The following is a 19,711-nucleotide window of genomic DNA, read 5'->3' on the forward strand; positions in this document are numbered from 1 at the left end:
GGGCTGGCCAAAAAAACACCAAACTTTCATTGACTTTAGAATTAATTAACAATGTTTTCGCTGACTTGCCAATTTAGCACGCCGTCAACAAATTTAACAGAAATATTTGACGTCGTTTATTGTTGACGTTAAGTAAAACGACGTCGTTTTACACGATTTGAAAATAAAAATATGTAAACCCCTGGATTCGAACCCAGGTTGGTTGGTCAAATGGGAAGGTATTTTACCACTGGGCTACTGGCACTTTCAATGTACTTACTAACATGTTTACATTTATTTGGTACATATTAAATATAAAAAATTCTCTAAAAACTTAATAAGATCATTAAAATTCCAAAAAATTAAAAAATAAAGAAGATTTTTATAAAATTAATTTAGAAATAAAAATTAAAAATAAGATTTTATTTTTCTTTCTAAAAAATTAAAACGAACTTTAAATTCCAAAAAATTGAAAAAATTAAAGAAATTTTTTATAACATAAATTTTGAAATTAAAATTGAAAATAAAATTTTATTTTTCTTTAAAAAAATAAAAAATTATTTTCCTTTAAAAAAAATAAAAAAAACTTCCAAAAATTTCATAAAATTAATTTTGAATTAAAATTAAATATTTGTTTTTCTTTAAAAATCAAAAAAATTCCAAAATTTTCATTTTTTTAAAAAAAATCCAAATTTTTAAAAATTATAATAAAATGCAAAAAATTAAAGTTAGAATTATCAACTTTTTATGTGTGTATAATTAATTTCAACTTTTAGCAAATGTATTAAAAAAATTGAAAATTTTGGAAGATTTTTATTTTTTTGAAAATAAAAAATAAAATTTTATTTTCTATTTTAATTTCAAAATTAATTTTATAAAAAATTTCTTTATTTTTTCAATTTTTTGAAATTTTAAAGATCTTTTTAAGTTTTTAGAAAATTTTGGAAGAGTTTTTATTTTTTAAAAGAAAAATAAAATCTTATTTTAATTTTAATTTCTAAATTAATTTTATAAAAATCTTCTTTATTTTTTAATTTTTGGAATTTTAAAGATCTTATTAAGTTTTTAGAGAATTTTTTATATTTAATATGTACTAAATAAAAATAAACATGTTAGTAAGTACATTGAAAGTGCCAGTAGCCCAGTGGTAAAATACATTCCCATTTAACCAACCAATCTGGGTTCGAATACAGGGGTTTACATATTTTTAATTTCAAATCGTGTAAAACGACGTCGTTTCATCTCATTTGAAAACGACGTCGTTTTACTTAACGTCAACAATAAACGACGTCAAATATTTCTGTTAAATTTGTTGACGGCGTGCTAAATTGGCAAATCAGCGAAAATATTGTTAATTAATTCTAAAGTCAATGAAAGTTTGGTGTTTTTTTGGCCAGCCCCAAAGTTCAAGTTTGTTTTGGCAATTCGTGTAAAGTTGAGGTTTTTTTTGGCCGAATTCCCAATATTTTTTGAATAATATTAAGTTATATGTTTTCTCTGTGTTTTTAGTTTTAATTTTTTAGTATTTAAATTTTTATTAAAATATGTTTTCGGATAACAACATAAAATTTATAGGAATTATCTTTTATTTTAAAATATATCTTTCATAATTTTTTAAAAGTTTTTTGTACACTATATTCATTATACTAAAATAAATCTTAAAATAACTTAATATTTTATTTTTAATTATAAATTAAAAAATTTTGATTATTATTTAATAATATAATTTACGTTTTAACTTTTTACTAAAATACTTTTTCAGATAACAATACAATATATATATAGAAATTATCTGTTTTTAATTATATTTTTAGATTTTGGATAATTCAATATTTTATTTTAGTTATATAATTAAGAATTTTATTTGATTAATATTTATAGTTATATAATTCATGTTTTTAACTTTTTATATATAATTCATGTTTTTAACTTTTTACTAAAAGACTTTTTTCATATAACAATACAATATATACAGAAATTATCTTTTTTTAAAATTATATTTTCAGATTTTGGATAATTCTTACTATTATTAATTTTAATCAATTATCTAATCAAATAAATTAAAATTTCGTTTTTATTTTTTAATTTAGTTATACATTTTATTCATTAAGGGTATAAACGATATTAACCACTCTAACTTTTAACGTGAGAGCTTGATTCCAAAAATTTACTTCGCAAATAATTTATTTGATTAATATTTAATTATATAATTTATGTTTTAACTTTTTACTAAAATAATTTTTAGATAACAATACAATATATATATAGAAATTATCTTTTTTTAATTATATTTTTAGATTTTGGATAATTCAATATTTTATTTTAGTTATATAATTAAGATTTTTTTATTAATATTTAGTTATATAATTCATGTTTTTAACTTTTTATATATAATTCATGCTTCTAACTTTTTACCAAATGATTTTTTCAGATAACAATACAAATATACAGAAATTATCTCGTTTTAAAATATATTTTCAGATTTTGGATAATTCTTACTATTATTAATTTTAATCAATTATCTAATCAAATAAATTAAAATTTCGTTTTGATTTTTTAACTTAGTTATACATTTTATTCATTAAGGGTATAAACGATATTAACCACTCTAACTTTTAACGTGAGAGCTCGATTTTATTTAATTAATATTTAGTTATATAATTCATGTTTTTAACTTTTTATATATAATTCATGCTTCTAACTTTTTACCAAATGATTTTTTCAGATAACAAAACAAATATACAGAAATTATCTCGTTTTAAAATATATTAGATTTTGACCCGTGCAACCGCACGGGTGTTTGTTTTCACTTTTCTATACATAAATTATTGTTTTAGAACATAAGTGGTTTATATTTTTAATGTTAATCATATAATTAAATATTTATATAACTATTTCAAATACAATAATTTTATAATTTATATGTTATAATTAATTAATTGTTTAAACCTTATGTATTTGTCAATTCTTATTATATATTTATCTTATTGTATTTGTATTTAGTTATTAAGCAAATTAACATATTCATGAGAAAATATATTTAAAAAATATTTTGTATTTAATTTATGCTAAATTCTGACCCGTATTTCAAAACTGAATTTCTTTTTATCAATATTTTTATGCTTATTCATTTTAGATAATTTATTATTGTATATATAAAAGTGTAAGCTATGTTAATTTTTAGACATGTATTATATAGTTTGTTAATTTTAAGCCGCTCTATCATCATATTATATTTTAAATAAATAGTTTATATTTATAAAAATAAAATTTATAAATTATCAATTGAATATAATTTTATCATATTTATTTTAGTAGAATAATTATATTTTAACATGATCATGACTATAAAAGTAGACAAAATAGGATATAATTTATTTATTTTCATTTCTAAACGATAACTTAAAATACATTAAGTTATTGTTTAAATATTACACAGATTTATTAGAATTTTTAAAATATAATATATAAATATATATTATATTTAAATGAAAATATATTATGATTAAAGTAGTTACAAAATTTTTATATTATTAACTTTAAAGAAATACATGTTAATTTTTATACATGTATTATATAGTTTGATAATGTTAACCCATTTTACCAACATATTAGATTTTATTTTTGAACATAAATATTTTTATAATTACGAAAATAAAATATATAAATATATAAATTTAATACAATTTTATTATATTTAGCTCAATATAATCATTTTAATTAATATGATTGATTATGATTATATAATAACTAAAATATTATAGATTTTTTTATTTTTCATTTTATATAACTGAATATATTAATGTATAATAATATTTTAAACTTATTTCAAAATTAGTGAAAATATTTAAATATAATTTCGAAAATGAAGATCTTGTAAAAATCTTTTTAAACAGATTTGTTAGAATTTTAAAATAAATATATTTATATTTAAAATGAAAAGATATCAAAAGATACTATGATTAAAATATTTTAAAAATTATATTTATTATTAATCTGAATTAAAATATAGTATGACTTTCTATGAATAGGTCCATTAGGTCCATTTTTAAAAAAATCACACATGAATCAAGGTTGTGACTTCTGTTTTAATATATAAGATTTTTCAGATTTTGGATAATTCTTACTATTATTAATTTTAATCAATTATCTAATCAAATAAATTAAAATTTCGTTTTGATTTTTTAACTTAGTTATACATTTTATTCATTAAGGGTATAAACGATATTAACCACTCTAACTTTTAACGTGAGAGCTCGATTCTAAAAATTTACTTCGCAAATAATAAGGGTATAAACGATATTAACCACTCTAACTTTTAACGTGAGAGCTCGATTTTTTTTTTATTAATATTTAGTTATATAATTCATGTTTTTAACTTTTTATATATAATTCATGCTTCTAACTTTTTACCAAATGATTTTTTCAGATAACAAAACAAATATACAGAAATTATCTCGTTTTAAAATATATTTTCAGATTTTGGATAATTCTTACTATTATTAATTTTAATCAATTATCTAATCAAATAAATTAAAATTTCGTTTTGATTTTTTAACTTAGTTATACATTTTATTCATTAAGGGTATAAACGATATTAACCACTCTAACTTTTAACGTGAGAGCTCGATTCTAAAAATTTACTTCGCAAATAATAAAGGTATAAACGATATTAACCACTCTAACTTTTAACGTGAGAGCTCGATTTTTTATTTATTAATATTTAGTTATATAATTCATGTTTTTAACTTTTTATATATAATTCATGCTTCTAACTTTTTACCAAATGATTTTTTCAGATAACAATACAAATATACAGAAATTATCTCGTTTTAAAATATATTTTCAGATTTTGGATAATTCTTACTATTATTAATTTTAATCAATTATCTAATCAAATAAATTAAAATTTCGTTTTGATTTTTTAACTTAGTTATATATTTTATTCATTAAGGGTATAAACGATATTAACCACTCTAACTTTTAACGTGAGAGCTCGATTCTAAAAATTTACTTCGCAAATAATAGTATAGATATCAGCTCTCCGGTGTATAAATAACAAATTTTCGTAAACAAACTAATAGACCTTTCATAAATTAAAACCTAAGTTTTTATATGAAAACATAGCTAGCTTTATACCCAAGCTTTCTTCTTAGTAACGACAAGAAGACAGACAATATGCTGCTAATATCCGATCTTCCAAGCGATCTGGAAGCGGAGGGTTCCATCAAAATCTTTAGCTAAGTTGAAAACTACATGCAAACGATGGTACACTTTATTCAGAGATTGGAGGTTCGTAGAAAAGAACAAGAAGTTAATTTGACATGGAGGTGTGACTTTGTATTGGCAGTGGATTTTGATAAATTTGACATGCCAGTTGTGGTGAATTTGGCAAGTTTCTTGTTGGACAAGGAGAATAAAATGGCATTGTGTTGTGATCTAGGAGGATTAATGGAAGGTGAAGTTAGAACCAGAATCTATATTGTTGGAGAGGGTATGCATAAAAGAGTTAATAACGATACTATAATGGCATCTCATGGCAACTGGCCACTTGTTCTTACTTATATTTTCATTTTGAAAAAATACGAGATGCAATATTTTTTTTTTTTTGAACACATTAATGTAATAGTTAGATTTGCTTTTTAACATATTAAAATTCATTCACAATACGAAGAAAACATGTTAAACATCCACACCGCCAATAGAAAAGACCGGGTGCAATAGCTTGGTTTGTTTTCAACATATTGAAATTCATTAAAAAAACACATGTTAAACATCCACACCCCTAACAAACATTTTCCAAAATAAAAATACATCATTTAGTTAATAATAATAGTTTTAGTATAATCTAAATATTTTCACAAATTTTAAATTTTGCTAAAAGTGTTATAATTAACTAAACAATATATTTTCATTTTGAAAAAGGACTAGATGCAATAGTTAGGTTTGTTTTTTTAACATATTGAAATTCATTCACAATACGAAGAAAACATGTTAAACATCCACACCGCCAACGAAAAAGACCGGGTGCAATAGCTTGGTTTGTTTTCAACATATTGAAATTCATTCACAATACAAAAAAAGCATGTTAAACACTCGCCTCTAACGAACTTTTTCCAAAATAAAAATACATTGTTTAGTCAATAACAATAGTTTTAGTATAATCTAAAATGTGTAAGCTTAAAATATTTTCTATTGTTAATATTTTTATTTAATGAAATAATTATAAAATTAATTTTAAATCTGAAAATATTTTATATGGTAATACGTTTATTGGGAAAATATTTTCCTTTAAAATATTTTAAGTTTAGTTACTAATAATAGTTTTAGTATAATCTAAATATTTTCACAAATTTTAAATTTTACTAAAAGAGTTATTATTAATTAAACAATATATTTTCATTTTGGAAAAAGACTAGATGCAATAATTAGGTTTGTTTTTTAACATATTGAAATTCATTCCCAATACGAAGAAAACATCTTAAACATCCACACCGCCAACGGAAAAGACCGGGTGCAATAGCTTGGTTTGTTTTCAACATATTGAAATTCATTCACAATATGAAAAAAACATGTTAAACACTCGCCTCTAACGAACTTTTTTCAAAATGAAAATACATTGTTTAGTCAATAACAATAACTTTAGTATAATCTAAAATGTGTAAGCTTAAAAATATTTTGTGTTGTTAATATTTTTATTTGTTGAAATAATTAAAAAAATATTCTTAAATCTGAAAATATTTTATATGGTAATACATTTATTGGGAAAATATTTTAAATTTTGCTTTAAAATATTTTAAGTTTAGTTAATAATAATAATTTGCTTTGAAATTCATTCACAATACGAAAAAACATGTTAAACACTCGCCTCTAACGAATTTTTTTCAAAATGAAAATACATTGTTTAGTCAATAACAATAATTTTAGTATAATCTAAAATGTGTAAGCTTAAAAATATTTTGTATTGTTAATATTTTTATTTGTTGAAATAATTAAAAAATTATTCTTAAATCTGAAAATATTTTATATGATAATACATTTATTGGGAAAATATTTTAAATTTTGCTTTAAAATATTTTAAGTTTGGTTAATAATAATAGTTTTAGTATAATCTAAAGATTTTCACAAATTTTAAATTTTACTAAAAATGTTATTATTAACTAAACAATATATTTTCATTTTGGAAAAAGACTAGTTTGGTTAATAATAATAGTTTTAGTATAATCTAAAGATTTTCACAAATTTTAAATTTTACTAAAAATGTTATTATTAACTAAACAATATATTTTCATTTTGGAAAAAAGACTAGATACAATAATTAGGTTTGTTTTTTAACATATTGAAATTCATTCACAATACGAAGAAAACATGTTAAACACTCGCCTCTAACGAACTTTTTCCAAAATGAAAATACATTGTTTAGTGAATAACAATAATTTTAGTATAATCTAAAACGTGTAAGCTTAAAACATTTTGTATTGTTAATATTTTATTTATTGAAATAATTAAAAATTAATCTTAAATCTGAAAATATTTTATATGGTAATAAATTTATTGGGAAAATATTTTAAATTTTCCTTTAAAATATTTTAAGTTTAGTTTATAATAATAGTTTTAGTATAATGTAAATATTTTCACAAATTTTAAATTTTACTAAAAGTGTTATTATTAACTAAACAATATATTTTCATTTTGGAAAAAGACTAGATGCAATAGTTAAGTTTGTTTTTTAACATATTGAAATTCATTCACAATACGAAGAAAACATGTTAAACATCCACACCGCCAACGGAAAAGACCGGGTGCAATAGCTTGGTTTGTTTTCAACATATTGAAATTCATTCACAATACAAAAAAAAACATGTTAAACACTCGCTTCTAACGAACTTTTTTCAAAATGAAAATACATTGTTTTGTCAATAACAATAGTTTTAGTATAATATAAAATGTGTAAGCTTAAAATACTTTGTATTGTTAATATTTTTTATTTATTGAAAGAAATAAAAATTAATCTTAAATCTGAAAATATTTTATATGGTACTACATTTATTGGGAAAATATTTTAAATTATTCTTTAAAATATTTTAAGTTTAGTTAATAATAATAGTTTTAGTATAATCTAAATATTTTCACAAATTTTAAATTTTACTAAAAGTGTTATTATTAACTAAACAATATATTTTCATTGTGGAAAAAGACTAGATGCAATAGTTAGGTTTGTTTTTTAACATATTGAAATTCATTCACAATACGAAGAAAACATGTTAAACATCCACACCGCCAACGGAAAAGACCGGGTGCAATAGCTTGGTTTGTTTTCAACATATTGAAATTCATTCACAATACAAAAAAAAAAACATGTTAAACACTCGCTTCTAACGAACTTTTTTCAAAATGAAAATACATTGTTTTGTCAATAACAATAGTTTTAGTATAATATAAAATGTGTAAGCTTAAAATATTTTGTATTGTTAATATTTTTTATTTATTGAAATAAATAAAAATTAATCTTAAATCTGAAAATATTTTATATGGTAATACATTTATTGGGAAAATATTTTAAATTATTCTTTAAAATATTTTAAGTTTAGTTAATAATAATAGTTTTAGTATAATCTAAATATTTTCACAAATTTTAAATTTTACTAAAAGTGTTATTATTAACTAAACAATATATTTTCATTGTGGAAAAAGACTAGATGCAATAGTTAGGTTTGTTTTTTAACATATTGAAATTCATTCACAATACGAAGAAAACATGTTAAACATCCACACCGCCAACGGAAAAGACCGGGTGCAATAGCTTGGTTTGTTTTCAACATATTGAAATTTATTCACAATACAAAAAAAAAACATGTTAAACACTCGCTTCTAACGAACTTTTTTCAAAATGAAAATACATTCTTTTGTCAATAACAATAGTTTTAGTATAATATAAAATGTGTAAGCTTAAAATATTTTGTATTGTTAATATTTTTTATTTATTGAAATAAATAAAAATTAATCTTAAATCTGAAAATATTTTATATGGTAATACATTTATTGGGAAAATATTTTAAATTATTCTTTAAAATATTTTAAGTTTAGTTAATAATAATAGTTTTAGTATAATCTAAATATTTTCACAAATTTTAAATTTTACTAAAAGTGTTATTATTAACTAAACAATATATTTTCATTGTGGAAAAAGACTAGATGCAATAGTTAGGTTTGTTTTTTAACATATTGAAATTCATTCACAATACGAAGAAAACATGTTAAACATCCACACCGCCAACGGAAAAGACCGGGTGCAATAGCTTGGTTTGTTTTCAACATATTGAAATTCATTCACAATACAAAAAAAAAACATGTTAAACACTCGCTTCTAACGAACTTTTTTCAAAATGAAAATACATTGTTTTGTCAATAACAATAGTTTTAGTATAATATAAAATGTGTAAGCTTAAAATATTTTGTGTTGTTAATATTTTTTATTTATTGAAATAAATAAAAATTAATCTTAAATCTGAAAATATTTTATATGGTAATACATTTATTGGGAAAATATTTTAAATTATTCTTTAAAATATTTTAAGTTTAGTTAATAATAATAGTTTTAGTATAATCTAAATATTTTCACAAATTTTAAATTTTACTAAAAGTGTTATTATTAACTAAACAATATATTTTCATTGTGGAAAAAGACTAGATGCAATAGTTAGGTTTGTTTTTTAACATATTGAAATTCATTCACAATACGAAGAAAACATGTTAAACATCCACACCGCCAACGGAAAAGACCGGGTGCAATAGCTTGATTTGTTTTCAACATATTGAAATTCATTCACAATACGAAAAATAAACATGTTAAACACTCGTCTCTAACGAACTTTTTCCAAAATGAAAATACATTGTTTAGTCAATAACAGTAATTTTAGTATAATCTAAAATGTGTAAGCTTAAAATATTTTGTATTGTTAATATTTTTATTTATTGAAATAATTAAAAATTAATCTTAAATCTGAAAATATTTTATATGATAATACATTTATTTGGAAAATATTTTAAATTTAGCTTTAAAATCCAAAAAATTGTGAAAAAAATGAGTTTTCAAGAAAAAGACCTTGTTCAAAGCCCATATCTTCTTGGGCCAAGACTTGTGTCGAGGAAGAAGAGATATCTCGAAGAGAGATGCGACATCTTTCGATAGGCTCTGAGATGAAGGAAAGAGTGTTAGTGACTGGTTTCTCTCTGTAAGATATTCGGCAGAGCTTTGCTCGAGAGTTAATAAACAACAAATTGAGGGAGACTCACCAGTCAAAACGGAACATAGGATGGATTACAATCTTCACCTTGTTTTGTTCCTTGACGTTTCCTCCTACACTTGCACTGTTCCTCAGCAACCTAATTTCAACAATCATCAACCTCAATCAAAGCTCTGTGTAAGTAAACATTTCATATAAAATACCAAAGAAAAAAAAAAGTAATCAACTCACAAACAGATGTTGTCCCAACCACACTTTTAATTACAGAACATTTAATGGGCTTTTTCTTCCTTATTTACCTGATGTATACAGAAAAAAACAATAGCTGCTGATAAATGAAAAGTAGTCTTTGACAAAGAAAAGAAGTGGAAAAACTAAAAAAGTCAAATAAACTAAAAGCATAGTGACTATACCGCAACGATACAGGAACGAACAGTTCTGGCCTTGGAGCCCCCTTTTGCATCTTCTTTTCGATGGCATTTGAACTCCTGCTCCGATAATTTCCTTTTGAAGTTATCAACATTGTCTGTGTTTATTAAAAAAGAGCTTTCATCAGACAAAATCAAAGCTACTTGTAAAAACAATAATGGGACACCTAAGGATCATTTTCTTGTTTTGGAATCAAGAATTGTCATTTACTCACCCTGTATTCCACACGAGATTAGTTTTTGAGGGAGAAGAAGCAGTGAGGCAGTTCGCACCAGAGAGTCAGCTGGGTGATAATTGAACTCATCTTGCTGTTACAAAAGATAAAGAGCAAAGGTAGAGAGAAAAAGGTTAAACCTCTGTATTTTTCACTGGGTTGGTGTGCTAAACCAGTCTTAATTGTATACGGCACCGATTTCAAAATGAGACGCAACATTGGGCCGTGTAACTTTTAATGCTGTAAAAGAAAAAATATTAAATTATTCACAACGGTAACAAGTTTTTTTGTAACGGTCCTAATGTGTAAACTGTAATGACTTATTTATCAAGGTAAAAAAAAAAAGAAACCATTTGAGTGGACTGGACCAGGCTTTCACTGGGCTTTTTTACAGTCTATTCACTTGTCCGACTCCGTTGTATAGAGTATAGACAGAGTCACAGAGAGAGAGATAGACGGGGCGTTTTTAACTCAATCCGAAGTACCGATCTTAACTCCAACTGGAAAAATCAAAACCGAAACCGAACTGTTTTACAACTATTTGCAATCTCAAAAATCCACAAAATAACAGTCGCTGTTTATCAAACCACAGTATAACAGTACACACAGTATTAATTGTACAATGTATAAATATTTAAATTTGTATGATTTTCACATGATCAAAAGCAGTCGTTTTGAACTCATTTCAAAATAAAAATAGGTGCAAAACACAACTGGGGTTTATATATTTGGTAAAATTAGAAATATAAAATGATTTTATCAAACTAACAATTTCTAGGGGAGGTTGAAAGCACGGAAAACGACAACAAGTGCATTAATAAAACTAAGAACCGGGACGTTGTTCTCCCTCTTAACCAACAAACTACATGCCGTCTTCCATCAACCAAAACACGTGTTTACTCGTCAATGGCGTCGTCGTCGTCGTGTCACAGCTACTTTAGTGTCACTCCATTTCTCATCTCCGAGACGAACTTCTCTTCTCGTGAATCGACGATCCTTCTCCATCACCGCGACTATGGCTTCTTCACCTACTAAGAAGGTACGAAGATCGATTTCTTCATTTCCTTTATAATCGATCCTGTACTTTTCTCTTGATGATTGCTTTTGTTTCGTGCTCTAGGTTTTGATTCCCGTTGCGCACGGTACGGAGCCGTTCGAAGCGGTGGTGATGATCGATGTGCTGCGGCGAGGCGGCGCGGATGTAACGGTGGCCTCCGTGGAGAATCAGGTTGGCGTCGATGCGTGCCATGGGATCAAGATGGTGGCGGATACTCTTCTCTCTGATGTCACCGACTCCGTTTTCGATCTTATCATGCTCCCTGTACGTCTATGATTTTCTGGATCCATCTCGTGAACACATAATTGCACAATTAAGGATTTGATTGAAGCTAATCGTTGGATTAGTAGTTGTAGTGATTCATAGATTCGAGATTTTGATTCTCATATACTTAAGAATTTGATTGCTAATTTGATATACCTTATTATGCTCCCTGTACGTGAACACTTAATTGCACTATTAAGGATTCGATTGAATAGAATCGTTGTTATGCCTTTGTGAAGGCAAGCTTTATGGAGCTACAGACTATGGATAAATGATCAATAAATATATTTTTTCTTCAATTAATTTAGGGCTGAGTAATCTATACATGCTAACCATTTAAAATTTTGGGGGCAAATGATAATGTTTCATATTTTTAATGCTAGATCATAGCTTTACTTGTATCAGTTTCATATTTTAATTATGAAACATTTAAGAATTTAATAGCTAATTTTGTTTTTTTGTGTGATATTGTTTGGTGGAAGGGAGGACTACCTGGGGGAGAGACTCTTAAGAACTGTAAACCTTTGGAGAGTATGGTCAAGAAGCAAGACGCAGATGGACGGCTTAACGCTGCTATCTGTTGTGCTCCGGCGTTGGCGCTTGGTACTTGGGGTCTGCTAGAGGGTAAAAAGGTATGTATGCAGTGATCAATGTCCAAGAGCGTTTCTTTGTTTGTATTTGGTGTGTAAATCACATTTGTCTTTTATGTAGGCAACATGTTACCCAGTTTTTATGGAGAAGCTTGGAGCAACATGTGCAACGGCTGTTGAGTCGAGAGTGGAAATTGATGGGAGGATAGTGACTAGTAGAGGGCCTGGAACCACTATGGAATTCTCTGTCACCCTTGTGGAGCAACTTTTTGGGAAAGAGAAAGCTGCTGAAGTCTCTGCACCCTTGGTATGTCTTCTTCTATCAAACCGCACTTCAAATCCACATATTGGGAAACATAGTCATTGGCAAAGAGGGGTTCTGTTAGTTTATGTAGCTGTTTATAATGTGATGCTCTGTAATGACATGTTACTAATGTTAGAGCTGCAACTTGATATAAGGGAGTAACCTTTTTTCTACCTCATTATTAATGGGATTGCCTTGAATCTGAGGTCTGTAACGGCTAAAATTTCTAGCATTTGTTCCCATTGGCTGGTTTTGAGAGATTACATATAATTGAAAGCTATAGGATACATGAACTCCATATTTCCACATGGAAAAAAACGATTATTTGATAGCATAGTCGTTGTTCCGTGGTATCCCCTTACACTCTCTTCTTCCCTTTTGACGTCAGGTGATGCGTCCCAACCCTGGTGATGAGTACACTATTACTGAGCTTAACCAAATAAAGTGGTCGTATGAGAATACCCCACAGGTAACTTACTATTGCCGCCTATCCACTTTCTTGGCACCCGTTACATTTGCAAGAGTTCTATTTTGATGGTTAATTTGAGTTGTAATGTGATATAATTTGGTAGCTTCTGCTACTTCAGGTGGTTATGTGATGAGTATCTAAACGAAAAAAAGTTGACTGGCAAAACAGCGCACACTTTTGCTTAAGTATATGTTTTATTTAACATTCTTCTGTTCACTGAGAGTCATTGGTTTCCTTTTTCAGATTCTTGTGCCCATTGCAGATGGCTCTGAGGAAATGGAAGCTGTTGCGATCATTGATGTTCTGAGACGGGCAAAAGCAAATGTTGTCGTTGCTGCGCTTGGTAACAGTTTGGAAGTGGTAGCATCTCGTAAAGTCAAGCTAGTGGCAGATGTGCTTCTCGATGAGGCTGAAAAGAATTCATACGATCTGATTGTATTGCCTGTGAGGGCTATAACTTCTTCAAACCACAAAAGAATATTATAATGTCAAGAAAGTTGAATTAACCAACATGATAAATTTCTTTAATTCACAGGGTGGTCTCGGTGGTGCTGAAGCATTTGCAACTTCAGATAAGCTAGTGAATATGTTAAAGAAGCAGGCGGAATCAAACAAACCATATGGAGCTATTTGTGCATCTCCTGCTCTGGTCTTAGAGCCACACGGTTTACTCAAGGTACAAAGAAAGCGAGAGAGAAATACACATTGGTAGCTAATAGTAGAGAGTGATCATATGAAATGTTTTCACCTTGATAACATTTTTATGAATGTTTGTTTAGGGTAAGAAGGCGACAGCTTATCCAGCAATGTGCAACAAATTGTCGGACCAGAGTCACATCGAGCATAGAGTATTGGTGGACGGTAATCTCATAACGAGCAGGGGCCCTGGAACATCGTTGGAGTTTGCACTCGCAATCGTAGAGAAGTTTTATGGTCGCGAGAAAGGACTTCAGCTCGCAAAGGCAACTCTTGTGTAAACTCAGTGAAGTAAGTATCTGAGATAAGAGTGTCTTTGATAAGAAAAAATGTTTTAGTATGAAGCTATCGATGTGTGGACCTTTATTGTAATGTGCTTTGCGCTGAGTGTGATGCTTAATCATGTCTTATAAATAAAAAGAGGAGGGTACTCAGTTTTTATCAGAAGTTTCTTTTGCTTCAGTGTTCTGTCAGTTGTCACTCTAGTTTGTGTAAGAGACTGAGAATTAGTTTAATGAAATCTGCATGAGTTAAAGTAGCACACGTTCTGTTAATAATTGGTTTATTAATCATATCTTTCAAGTCTTACTTCAGTATATAGTGGAACAGGAAGTAAAGGGGGCAGCAGCACTATAAACTATTCACTAATCGAAGTCCATTGATTTCATGGCAAAAAGACCAACCCTTGACAAAATATCATTTCCTCGTAGGCTTTTAGCTGCATGGATCTGATCAGCAAGAGAGATTTCTCCCCTTGTTCTCTCTTTCTTTATCAGTTCCAAGTCCAGATTCTCCAGCTTGGCTGCAACTGAAACTACACTATCCTTTACAATAGCGACTTTAGCAAGACTTGTTTTCTTCTTGTGAATCTGACAAGACATGTATGCAAAAACCAAAGAATCATTACGTTAGTTTCTTTTCTTGTTCTGTCTGAAGCGTCCAAGGAATAGTTTTTTTTTCTTTACCTTTGTGAGTTTCTTCTTCAGTTTAGAACGTGAGGCAATGGTTGCATTCTCCTTGTTCTGCTTTGGTTTTCTAGTCTTTACTTCTCTTTGGTCTCTCTCTTGGCGTTCTTTCTTCCTTTCTACAACTCTCCTCATCTTCTCTGTCTTGGCTTCTTCTCTTCTCATCTTGGTTTGTTCCCTTGTTCTTGCCTTCTCTTCAGACAACTGAAGCTGCTCAGATGACATCACTCGTTTAGATTTTTCGTAGCTGTCCCAATTGAGCTCCGCTTCACCACTTCCTCCTTTCCTTGCAGCTTCTGCAATGTTCTCTGACCACACTGAGATAAACTTCTCCTTTAATCGCTTTGATCTTGATCTTTCAACCCAAACTTGTTTCAGTGAAGCTCTTATCTTCTCCTTGGTTTCATCACTGCAAGAGACAAACTTTCTAGCCTCATTGTGGTGTGTATCTACACTTAAACAGTTACATGTAAACAACAAAGAAACTACCTGTGTGGTTGTTGATGCTCAGTCATCTTATCCCGAACCTGAAAAGATGGCAAAGAGTTCGTTCAACTTTGCAATGTGGGTTTTGTCATCTAAACGAGTAGAAACAGATTTGAATGAGTCTTACTTGACGTCACCTTGGGATTTCTCAAAGCTTCAATTGTTCTCTGCTTGATTCGTCTTCGAGTGTCTGTTAAAAGGTTGATCAAACTCACTTTCACGAAGCCGAAGGAGAAATGAAAAAAAAAAAAAAAAAAAAAATTAACAATCTCTAACCTTCAGTGTGTTTCCTTCCTTTGTTCCATGGCACCTTTCCTTTATTTGCTAACCCAATCTTCCTTCTCCTTTCCTCTTCCTTCATCTTGATATCAGCAGCTTCAGTCTCTTTCTCCATAGCCTGCATCTTTAAAATACGTTGCTTGTCTTCTCTGCTGTGATTCTCAACTACATTGTACATTGAGCGTACAGTAGCAGAAGATTTAAATTCCAATTCTCTGATAGAATTCAAAGAAGAAAGTGAGTTTGAAATCCTGAACATGATGGGTTCTTTGAGATTCCAGTAAACTGCAGTTGGGAAACACCGAACACTTCGAGTTCTAGATTGAAATGGGTATTTCATCTCCATCGATAACCCTCTGCACAAAAAAAAAACAGTACTTGCAAATCAAAACACGATATATAATATTGAATAGGTACGTAGCAGATAACAGTTAAGCACTCACACTCTGGCACGGAGATGCAGCGGGGAAGAAAATGAAAACATATTATCTAAGAAATTACTCCGCTCAGCTATATCGTTGTCCCACACGCTAAGGTACTTTTCCGGCGAGACCCCATTGATGAAGAAGAGTGTACAGAGACGGCGGGAGAAACAGATAAGGTAGATAGCGGCGCGATAATGGGCCACTAATGGGCCTGTTCATTTTCATTCATCCCTTACTATTAAGTCAGCTAAGTCGCCCAATTTAGGTAGATGGCACTTAACTGGGCCTTTAAATGGGCCTAGATCATACCCTAAATAGCAAATTTATTGGGCTAGGTGTTATAAATAACTAACCTTCTACCTCAATCCACTCGCCGACTTTTTTGATTCTTCGATTGATTTTCTTTTCGTCTCCGCCTTCGATTAGGGTTAAGGACTTGAGGCGAAACTCATCTTCTCCACAAAAATCTTCAATCGATCATGGACATGTTGAAGAAGCGAAGGCTCGACGAGAACGGCAACGGTATCCTCAACGACGCGCACATTACCCGATTGACGCCGCACGACGCGAGGAAGCTCATCGAGCGATTCTCCACCGATCAGCTCCTCGACATCCTACAAAACGCCGTCGCTCGGCACCCCGACGTCCTCGAGCTCGTCAGATCAACCGCCGACGCGGACATCACTCAGAGGAAGCTCTTTATCCGCGGCCTCGCGGCGGAGACCACGACGGAAGGTCTCCGATCGCTTTTCTCCACCTACGGAGACCTCGAGGAGGCGATCGTGATTCTCGATAAGGTGACGGCGAAGTCGAAGGGGTACGGGTTCGTGACGTTTAGGCACGTGGACGGGGCGCTTCTCGCGTTGAAGGATCCGTCGAAGAAGATCGACGGGCGCGTGACGGTCACGCAGCTCGCGGCGGCTGGGAATCAAGGTGGGGGTGGTGCTGCGGCGGCGGCGAATGGTTCGGATGTGTCGATGAGGAAGATTTATGTGGCGAATGTGCCGGTTGATATGCCTGCGGATAGGTTGTTGAATCTGTTTTTGGCGTATGGGGAGATTGAGGAAGGTCCTTTGGGGTTTGATAAGGTTACTGGGAAGTCTAGAGGGTTTGCTTTGTTTGTGTATAAGAGTCCTGAAGGTGCTCAGTCGGCGCTTGCTGATCCTACTAAGGTGATTGATGGGAAGCATTTGCAGTGTAAGTTGGCTATTGATGGTAAGAAGGGGAAGCCACCAGGTGGTGGTCCGGGTAAAGATGTTGCTGCTGGGCCTGGGAATGGTCATGGTCATGGGCATGGTAATGGAATGGGTGTGGCTCCTCCTCCTGGACCTTATGGGCCAGCTGTTGGTGGTCCTGGTGGGATGGGTGGTTACAATGGGTACTCAGGAGGACCGCCACCGCATCAGATGAATCACACACCATCATCTATGGGCGGTGGACCAGGTGGATATGCAGGTGCGTATGGAGGTGCATATGCTGGTCATTATGGTGGATACGGTGGTCCAGGATCTGGGGGTTATGGTCTTGGTACAGGCCCTGGTGCTGGAAGTGGTCCGTATAGAATGCCACCGAGTTCGATGGGTGGTAGTGGTGGTTATCCTGAGAGCGGGCACTATGGGCATTCATCAGCTTCAGCGTATCCTGGACAGCATCAGCCTGTTGGTTCCTCCGCAGCTCCGAGAGTTCCTCCTGGAGGAATGTACCCCAACGGTCCACCACATTACTGAATGGTAAGGTGGTTCTTCCTTAAATTGAGTTATTCTAACTGCTTGATCGTGCTGTTATTGTGTGCATGAGCATGGTCCTTGCTAGAAAATATCTGTTTATTTGTTTTTTTTCTTTTGTGTGTCCACTTGTGGCTATTTGCTTGCATTCAGTGATATATGCTACTTGTTGTGATTCCTGAATAGGTGTGTATCATCACTATATTGTTAGTATTGATTCATGTATTTACTTTTTGGGTAAACTAAGTTCAATTGTTTAGTTGTGCAGTACTGTGTCCATTTGCTCCATACTTTGCTTGGGACTTGTTGATTTTCGGCTTGGAGTTTAATTTGTTTGTTAATGCTAATGACCAAGTTAAATTGTGAATTGGATGTTTGATTCAGGTTTGTTGACAGGTCGAAGATGCTTTTTGTGCTTAGTGGTGATTACGTGATTGCAGCATCTTTAAAAAAAATCTCTGGATTGATGAATGTATTGCTGCTTTGACATCTGTCACTCTCTCTCTCTGCACTTGAATTGAATGTGCCTTGGCCTCTGTATGCCTAGTTGCTTTCTATGAATTTGATTAGACTAGGATGTCTTTCCTGTATTTTATTTCTTTCATAGACATAGTTGGCAGATTTGGTTTTGTTTGTCAGATTAGTGAACTTTTCAATAATATTGGTGTTATTTGTCTTGCTATCTAGTTTGTTGTTACTCTTTCTTTACTGTTCTGTAACATTGACAACAAGGCTCTACTTGTCTGTGATCAATAAAGTGGCAGTAGAAGGTTTTCTTTGTGAATCACTTCTGATTGATTCATTCATAGGTTAAACTCAAAAGTTCTGAACATGTGTTGCTTTAGCCGCTTGATATTCTGAGAATTGTACTCTGCCCTTTCCTGTTTGCAAACCAGACATGATAGAAGTTTCTTGGAGAGTGCAATTTTGAAGATTGTGTTATTATATATGACAGAGAAACTCTGCTTCAAATAATTAAAAAAAAAAAATCTAATTTGATTCCTCGTGATATGTTATTACCTAAAGAACGTTTTGAGGTTTTATTTCTGAGATTTGTCCTTTCTCGTGTTGATATGTGGCTCTTTTTGGAGTGTTTTAATCTGGTATCTTGTGATATTCGACGATTATTTTCTTTTATTTTGTGGTCACATTTTACGAGAAGTTTGTTAAAATATTCTTGTGAAGACAAAAACTTGTGATCTGATGTCTCACTTCTTGTTCACAAAGAGACTATAGTCTTGTGTGTCATTGTTAGGATTCATTTGTCCACAGCACACACTAACCTGTGACCACTTGGGTCTTTTGTTTCCCCGTTGTTTTTTTCGTTTCTTCCTTTTTTTTCATTGGGCGATGTAACGGTTCGACCGAGGAGCTGCGGCAAATATGGGAAGACCGATGGCGAAATCGCTTCTTTTGTATAACGTGTAACATGTATAATTTGATGTGTACGTATCGTTACCCTTTGTTACGTTGTAAGCTACTAAAAATATTCACGTTCTAATAATATCGCGAGACACAGCAAAGAGAGCGTCTTTTTTTTTTTGTTGACAGCAAAGAGAGCGTCTTTAATCAACCAATTTGGG

At 30.3% G+C, this 19,711-nt stretch overlaps 3 protein-coding genes and 1 long non-coding RNA gene across 6 annotated transcripts; 2 read left to right on the top strand and 2 right to left on the bottom strand.

Annotated features, from left to right (window-relative positions):
- Window positions 1–7,479: 7,479 nt before the first annotated feature.
- On the bottom strand, window positions 7,480–11,729 carry LOC103871134. Of its 2 annotated transcripts, XR_004448298.1 has the most exons (3): window positions 10,458–11,729; window positions 10,276–10,365; window positions 7,480–10,174 (listed from the first exon to the last, which is right to left on the bottom strand). It is a non-coding gene; the product is annotated as an uncharacterized LOC103871134 (long non-coding RNA). The 2 variants fall into 2 exon arrangements; XR_004448297.1 differs by having other exon boundaries at window positions 10,276–11,729.
- A 7-nt stretch (window positions 11,730–11,736) lies between these two features.
- Window positions 11,737–14,764, top strand: LOC103871137 (protein DJ-1 homolog B-like). Its single transcript, XM_009149366.3, is given in 9 exon segments — window positions 11,737–11,822; window positions 11,824–11,908; window positions 11,990–12,190; window positions 12,673–12,822; window positions 12,902–13,087; window positions 13,473–13,553; window positions 13,797–13,997; window positions 14,089–14,229; window positions 14,333–14,764. Coding segments are annotated over 9 exon segments (1,290 nt in total). The 5' UTR covers window positions 11,737–11,775; the 3' UTR covers window positions 14,531–14,764.
- A 33-nt stretch (window positions 14,765–14,797) lies between these two features.
- On the bottom strand, window positions 14,798–16,716 carry LOC103871135 (trichohyalin). The gene is made up of 6 exons (XM_009149365.3): window positions 16,423–16,716; window positions 15,977–16,335; window positions 15,838–15,890; window positions 15,704–15,741; window positions 15,215–15,623; window positions 14,798–15,118 (listed from the first exon to the last, which is right to left on the bottom strand). The coding sequence occupies exons 1-6, from the start codon at window positions 16,461–16,463 to the stop codon at window positions 14,894–14,896; spliced, it is 1,125 nt and encodes a 374-aa protein (XP_009147613.1). The 5' UTR covers window positions 16,464–16,716; the 3' UTR covers window positions 14,798–14,893.
- Window positions 16,717–16,756: 40 nt separating this feature from the next.
- Window positions 16,757–19,104, top strand: LOC103871138 (UBP1-associated protein 2C). 2 transcript variants are annotated; one of them, XR_004448292.1, is made up of 2 exons: window positions 16,757–18,334; window positions 18,366–19,104. XR_004448292.1 is itself a non-coding variant. In XM_009149367.3 (2 exons), the coding sequence occupies exon 1, from the start codon at window positions 16,884–16,886 to the stop codon at window positions 18,129–18,131; it is 1,248 nt and encodes a 415-aa protein (XP_009147615.1). In that variant the 5' UTR covers window positions 16,758–16,883; the 3' UTR covers window positions 18,132–18,134; window positions 18,513–19,104. The 2 variants fall into 2 exon arrangements, 1 of the variants encoding a protein (XP_009147615.1); XM_009149367.3 differs by having other exon boundaries at window positions 16,758–18,134; window positions 18,513–19,104.
- Window positions 19,105–19,711: the final 607 nt, after the last annotated feature.

The sequence above is a fragment of the Brassica rapa genome, chromosome A06 (genome assembly GCF_000309985.2).
Source record: "Brassica rapa cultivar Chiifu-401-42 chromosome A06, CAAS_Brap_v3.01, whole genome shotgun sequence".
Classification (NCBI taxonomy): Eukaryota; Viridiplantae; Streptophyta; class Magnoliopsida; order Brassicales; family Brassicaceae; genus Brassica; species Brassica rapa.

Excerpts from the sequence above, each read along its gene's own strand:
- LOC103871135 (XM_009149365.3), bottom strand. The coding sequence starts at position 16,463 with ATGTTTTCATTTTCTTCCCCGCTGCATCTCCGTGCCAGAGT. Across the intron at positions 15,742-15,837 it reads AAGCTTTGAGAAATCCCAAG|GTTCGGGATAAGATGACTGA; the intron begins GTGACGTCAAGT and ends CCATCTTTTCAG. Across the intron at positions 15,119-15,214 it reads TGAAGAAGAAACTCACAAAG|ATTCACAAGAAGAAAACAAG; the intron begins GTAAAGAAAAAA and ends ATGTCTTGTCAG.
- LOC103871138 (XM_009149367.3), top strand. The coding sequence starts at position 16,884 with ATGGACATGTTGAAGAAGCGAAGGCTCGACGAGAACGGCAACGGTATC.